At 57.7% G+C, this 6387-nt stretch overlaps 1 protein-coding gene across 1 annotated transcript in view; it reads right to left on the bottom strand.

Annotated features, from left to right (window-relative positions):
* Positions 1 to 223: 223 nt before the first annotated feature.
* The window catches only part of SLC13A4 (solute carrier family 13 member 4), a 46512-nt gene continuing 40348 nt past the window's right edge, over positions 224 to 6387 (bottom strand). Inside the window, exons 11-16 of the mRNA XM_056123991.1 lie at positions 5488 to 5589; positions 4459 to 4556; positions 4102 to 4226; positions 3052 to 3213; positions 1796 to 1933; positions 224 to 407 (exon numbers count right to left, since the gene is read on the bottom strand). Of these exons, the coding sequence (XP_055979966.1) occupies positions 270 to 407; positions 1796 to 1933; positions 3052 to 3213; positions 4102 to 4226; positions 4459 to 4556; positions 5488 to 5589 (763 nt within the window). The 3' untranslated portion in view covers positions 224 to 269. The remainder of the gene's footprint in view (positions 408 to 1795; positions 1934 to 3051; positions 3214 to 4101; positions 4227 to 4458; positions 4557 to 5487; positions 5590 to 6387) is intronic.

Genomic DNA, 6387 nt, shown 5'->3' with positions numbered 1-6387 from the left:
AGAGCTCAGCCCTGCCAACCCAGGACAGGCTCGTCATTCGATCGGCAGGGCAGCTGAGGTCTCCCGACAGGGAGATACAGGGAGGTGGGCAGAACTGACGTTTCCTGGAGCTCTGGGGCGGAACGAGGGGGCGCAGGGAAAACACAGCCCAGCATGGGGCGTGGGTGTTCGGAGGTTTCCTACACTTGAAGGGGGGCGGTGGTGGGATCTTTGGGGCCCCTGGTGGGGGGGAGGGTGGCGGCTGTAGGCTGGCAACTTCGCCCTTAGCGTCAGGCCTGGTCAGTGAGGTTGCTGACCTTTGCCCAGGCTGGGAAGGTGTCCAGGTGGAAGAGGCTCACTCCCCATGTGTTGATGGCCACCGTCACGATCACCAGGCCGATGACGTTGACACCCAGGCCAGCTTTCACCTGCAGGACGCAAAAGCCAGCACCACCTGTCACTCCAGCAGGCAGCAGCCTGGGACCCCCCCCCCCCAAGACTCCCCATCCAGGGCTCAGCACCCCCTTGGCCCGTCTGAGCTGTGACCTGCTGTGCCTGTCGCTATGTGGGGGAAGGGCGGGCCTCGGATTTCTCAGCACCTGAGCCCTCTCCTGCTCTTGTGGGGGGTCTGGGAGGAGAGCCCACAGCCCACCGGCTCTGGAATGTTAAGAGCTGTGCTAAAATAAGGTTCCTGATAGGCAGATATGCTACAGACTAAGCGGGGCCCTCTGATGCAGGAGCGGCTCCCGGCCTTCCTGGACTGACCCATGGGGACCCCCAGGGGGGGCAGCGTCTGCCACTGTGGAGTGGCTCCCAGGGGTCCCGGCTCTTGGCACTCCCGGGACAGCTGCCCCCACCAAGGTGGTGGCTTGGGCCCGTTGGCCTGGCTTTGGGTCCAGGGGAAGACACACAGGTTGAGCAGGGGTGCTGGCGACGGGGTGACAGCCAGGACCAGATGGCACAGTGTCCAGTGGGGACAGATGGTTGGCATCCTGCCAGGGAGAGGTCGAGAACGCAGCCCAGAGCCACAGGTCTACTAAAGAGCTACGTCGGAAAAGTCACAGGGGAAGGCCAAGCGCTCGGAAACCCTCTCAAGAAATGACGACGCCTCTTCTGGAGGAGATGAATAAAGATGGTTTTGAATGCGAGGGGTTAGGGGGCCCCTGGGCCTCCAGCAGTGGGTGATCCCAAAGGCTCACACAAGTGCCAGGCTGGGCCACGCTTGATCATGGGACTGTGGGCCGGAGGCTGAGTCCCTGCTAGCAGGGCCACAACAGCAGAGGGTTGGGGCATGGCTGAAGGTCAGAGTGGATAGAGGAAGCCCTCCCCCTTTTCCTGAAGCCCTGCAGGTGATTCGGATGAAGAGTTTGATCTTACAGGGGTATGCCGGATTGAGTTGGAACGCACGTGGAAAGTCTCCTTTAGACCCTCAGCAAAACAGAGTGGGCCCTGCTTCAGACTGTCCACCCAGGACCATTGAGAAGTGGAGGCAGAGTTTCATGCTTGCTGAACCTTCTGGAACAGGGCCACCTCCTCTGTCTGCCCCACCTGTCTTTGTCCATGGGAACACACTTACTCCAGATGGGGGTCGAGAGGCCAGATGTTAGGGAGGGCATGTTGCTAAGCCTTTCACCAGGACCGCGCCTACCGCCTGAGTACCTCACTGAGTACCGACCCACCCACCAGCGAGACAGCCACAAGGCAGAAGAGTTGAAGGAAAGCTGTGGATCGTGTCGTCCCCGCACTGACTGCCCGTGACCCCCCCACCTACACACTCTCTCTCTCTCTCTCTCTCTCTCTCTCTCTCTCCACTCACCATGTCTTTGATCTGGCAGTGCCCATAGCTGAAGACGATGGCGTTGGGAGGGTTACCCACGGGCAGCATCACCGCGAAGGAGATGCACATGGTGACGGGGATGAGGGTATAGAGAGGGTTGATGTGCAGAGTTTCCGACTGGAAGAGAGAATGCACGGGGGTGCTGGGGCGGGCGGCACACCCGCCTGGCCTGTGCACGCAGCCTCGTTGTGTGTGTGAGCGATGCCCAGCACCGCTGGAAACCACATGCCGGCAGTTACATCATCACCCTGCAGGGCGGGCAGTGGTGGCCGACCCAGAAGGGTGCCCAGCACCAGCTCCCTCCGGGGACCCCAGACTGTGAGGGGCCACCAAGGAGTTGCCATTTCTTGGTCTAAGGAAGCAGCTCTAAAGTTTTATCCCTTCATGGGAAACATTTTATTTTAGTTTTGCTTTTTGGGTCATACCCGGTGATGCACAGGGGTTACTCCTGGCTGTGCACTCAGGAATTACTCCTGGCTGTGCACTCAGGAATTATTCCTGGCGGTGCTCGGGGACCATATAGGATGCTGGGATTCGAACCTGGGTTGGCCACATACAAGGCAAATGCCCTACCCACTGTACTATTGCTCCAGCCCTGTGGGAAACATTTTAAACACAGATCTCATGAATATCCTGCTTTGGTCAAATGAAGATCCCACCCCTAGGGGCGGGGGTGTGTGCAGAAGTAAACACTTTTTTTTTTTTTTAACTTTTTGGGTTATAGCCAGTAGTGCTCAGGGCTTACTCCTGGCACTCAGGAATTACTCCTGGCAGTGCTCGGGGCACTGTATGGGATACCAAGGATCGAACCCGGGTTGGCCACATTCAAGGCAAAATGCCCTACCTGCTGTGCCATCACTCCAGCCCCCGGAAGTAAAGTTTTCTTCAAGAAAAGATACGTGGGATTTGATATGGTCAGGGTCTCTTAGGGTTTTCTGTTCTTTGAGCCACACCTGGCTGTGCTCAGGGCTTAATCCTTGCTCAGTGCTCAGGGCACCAGAGGGAACCAGTGTTGGTAGCAAGGATCAGACTAGGGTTGGCTATGTGTATGGCTGGTGCCATTACCCACTGGCACCCTGTCTCCTGCCCGACAGGATGAGGTTCTAATTAAGGACACTCCCATGCTCGCCCCAGTAAGCCAGACGGCAGTCCCCGGCCCCCAAACTGTCGCCCCAGGCCTGCTTGTTTCTGGGGTGCTCAAACCCCTGCAGAGCAAAGGTGCCCGCAACACTCACCAGGCTGCACAGGATGGGCAGGAAGATGGTGATGGTGGCCGGGTTGCTCACAAACTCCGTGACGATGGACACCAGGATGCAGGCGAGCAGGGTGACGGCCCAGGGCGGGAGACTGCTCAGGGACAACATCTGGTGGCCGATCCAGGTGGACAGGCCCGAGCTCTGGAGGCAGAGAAGGATCGAACCCGAGTCAGAGGAAAGGAGGGAAAGTCCCTTTGGCGAGCCACCCCCCCCCCCCCGCCCCGTGGAGTTCAGAAGTGGAGGGAAGCGGATGGGGTTGGAAGGGACGCCCAGGGCGCATCCCTTGGCCCCTGTAGCCGTCCTGAGTTGAAGGATGAGTGAGATCATCTGTGTAGCCCAGGACAGTCTTCAGCACTGTGCCACATTCCGCGGGGCCCCTACCCAACTGTCACCATCCTCGTGAAGACTTTGTCACTAGGGCTTGAAGATCTTTGGGGTTAACCAGCCCCTCCACTTCAATCTGGTAACTTCCTCCCCGTCCTCTCTCCCCACACACACACTTTCTCTCTCTCCATCCAATTAATAGCTACAAACCCCCAGCTGTGATCCTTAGTTCTATTCTTTTTTTTTTTTGCTTTTGGGTCACACCCAGAGATGCTCAGGGGTTACTCCTGGCTCTGCACTCTGGAATTACTCCTGGCAGTGCTTGAGGGACCATATGGTATGCTGGGAATCGAATCCAGGTCGGTCCGCCACATGCAAGGCAAATGCCCTACCCACTGTACTGTCGCTCTGGGCCTTTATGGACAGTTGTCCTAAGGCCACATTCGAGTCCTGGCAGGAGCCAGCCACAGAAGCTGACAAACCTGTTGGTGGGCGTGTGGGCCCACGAGGGAGGCTCGACCATGTGTCATTCACATCTGACTGCAGGACCCGCTGAGGAGGACACGGAAGGGCAGAGTGTCCTGGCTCCTTCCTTTCCTCCCAGGGACTTAGCTGGACAGTCGCCCCTCCTCTAGCACCTCTGAATGCCTCCAGGGAAGGAAGCCTGGGGTGTGCTCGGCCCAGGCAGGACAGAATTCCTCTTACCTTGCTGCCGGAAGCCAGCGCGTAGCCTCCCCCGACCAGGATGACGATCTCCCAGGGCATGGTCCTCTGGAAGTCCTTCCACGTGATGATGGGCTCCATCCCCAGCGAGGACTCTGGGCTCTCCCCTGAGTTCCGGGAGACAGGCAGGGAAAGCGGGGTGAGCCCCCCAGGGTGGGATCACAGGGGTTAGGCTGATCTGCCACAGAGGAATCGGGGTCAACTCTGTTCCCTGGTGCTGGGGTCAAGCTGGACAGGAGGGCCTGGGCAGGATTTCCTCCTGGAAATTCTTCTGGACTCGAACCTGGGGGGATTCCTGCCCCCCTCCCCACCAGTCTCTTACCCCTGAATGTCACTCACCTTCGTTCTTTTTCCCAAAGCAGGGCTTCTTGGCGGGGATGAGAAAGAGGAGGAAGCCAAGGAAGATGGAGACTGTAGCGTCCGTGCGGTAGCCTTTCCTAGCCAAGAGATAGCGGGGCTAGAGGAAGGGGCTGGGAAGCCCAGGGGGGCTCGGCTCTCGGCAGAGTCTGTACAACCTGAGGTCTCTGCTCAGCCACTGTGTCGGGGGCAACAGCAGCCTCTGCTCCAGTGGCTGGCACTGGGCCAGGGTGGACCAGAGTCTGGTGCACAGGCCCATGACAAGGAGTGAGGGGGAGATGCCTCCTGGCAGGGCACCAGGCAGGAGTCTCCTTTCTCAGGAGAGGGCCTTGCTGGGGGAGCTGGCGATGTGTGTGCATGTGTGTGAGTGCATATGTGAGTATGTGTGTGTGTCCTGTGTGCGTGCATGTGGGTGTTTGTGAGAATCTGTGTAAGTGTGTGAGTACGTGTGTGTATGAGTGCATATGTGTGCATGTGTGTGTGTGACCTCGGCCCCAGTGTGTGTGTTTGAGTGTGTGTGCATGTGCGTGTGTGAGTGTGTATCTGTATGTGTGTGTGCGCGCATGCATGTATGAGTGTGTGTGTGTATGCATGTGTGCATGTGTGTGTGTGCATGCATGCACGTGACCTTGGCTACAGTGTGTGTGTATGTGCGCACATGCATGTATGAGTGTGTGTATACATGTATGAGTGTGTATAAGTGTGTGTGTGCACGTGTGCGTGCGTGCGTGCGTGTGTGTGTGTGTGTGTGTGTGTGTGTGTGTGTGAGACCTCGGCCCCAGTGGGGATATGCAGGACTCAGACACTTTCTAATAGGCATTGTACTTCTGGGGCCCTCTCCTGGGCGGAAGCAAACATGGCCAAGGGCCAGCGTGTGGAAAGTGGCGACACCAGCTCTCCATGCCACTCTGCCGCCCCTCTGCAAGCCAAGTGCTTCCCGGGTACCTGCGTGCACCTGAGTCTGGGCAGAGTTTGGGTTGGCCCTGAGCCGGGGAGCCCTCGGTCACTCACTTTTCGAAGAGCGAGTCCCAGCCGGGGACGAAGCCAGGCTCCCGGGTGAACCACAGCACGGTCATCAACACGAAGAAGAATCCGGTCACCATCTCAGGGTAGCTGGGGAAAAGAGAGGGGTCGCACCGGTAACTTCCTGCTCAGCAAGGGGGCTCCCCGCCTGGCACTGTGGTGGGGGGGTGTTTCTGCCCGCTGGAGAGGGTGGCTGGGAGATGGGGGGAACCCCAGGTGCAGGGTCCCGCGGGGATGCGTTCAGCCCTCTGGGCTGTCTCTGTGTCCACCTGGGTGCTGCTCTTTAAGGAAGTGCTTAACGACTAGAATTCATTCATTCATTCATCATCCTGTTATTCGTCAATTGCCTCGAGCAGGCCCCAGTAATGTCTCTTTCATCCTAGCCCTGAGATTATATTCAAGGCTCTTTAGGAGAATGAGACCCATCATTGTTACTGGTATTTGGCATATTTGGTACACCACGGGGAGTTTGCCAGACTCTGCCCTGTGGGCAGGCTACATTCGATAGCCTGCAAGTTTGTCCAAAGTAGGAATGAGATAATAAGATGTCATAAAAAGATGTCCTGATAAGATTCCGGGAGCTGGATTTTATAACGACTAGAATAATTTTTCATAAATCTTGGCCTTTTAGAAGTTTTGGTTGGGTGGGGGGCAACATCCGGAGGTGTTCAGGCCCTACTCCTGGCTCTGTGCTTGGGGAACACTCCTGGTGGTGCTTGGGGGACAATATGAGGTGCTTGGGATCGAACCCCGGGCAGCTGCGAGCAGGGCAAGCACTCTCCCCACTGGACTATCTCTCCGACCCTGCACCTCTGTTATTGTGGAAGTGGCCTGCAAGGCAGGCAGCACTCCCTCCAACATGCGGGGGGCCGGGATGCATCTGGAAAT

Source organism: Sorex fumeus, unplaced genomic scaffold (assembly GCF_029834395.1).
Source record: "Sorex fumeus unplaced genomic scaffold, SorFum_2.1 ptg000048l, whole genome shotgun sequence".
Classification (NCBI taxonomy): domain Eukaryota; kingdom Metazoa; phylum Chordata; class Mammalia; order Eulipotyphla; family Soricidae; genus Sorex; species Sorex fumeus.
The sequence above is the reverse complement of the archived record's forward strand: the minus strand, read 5'-3'. Positions and strand labels throughout refer to the sequence as shown.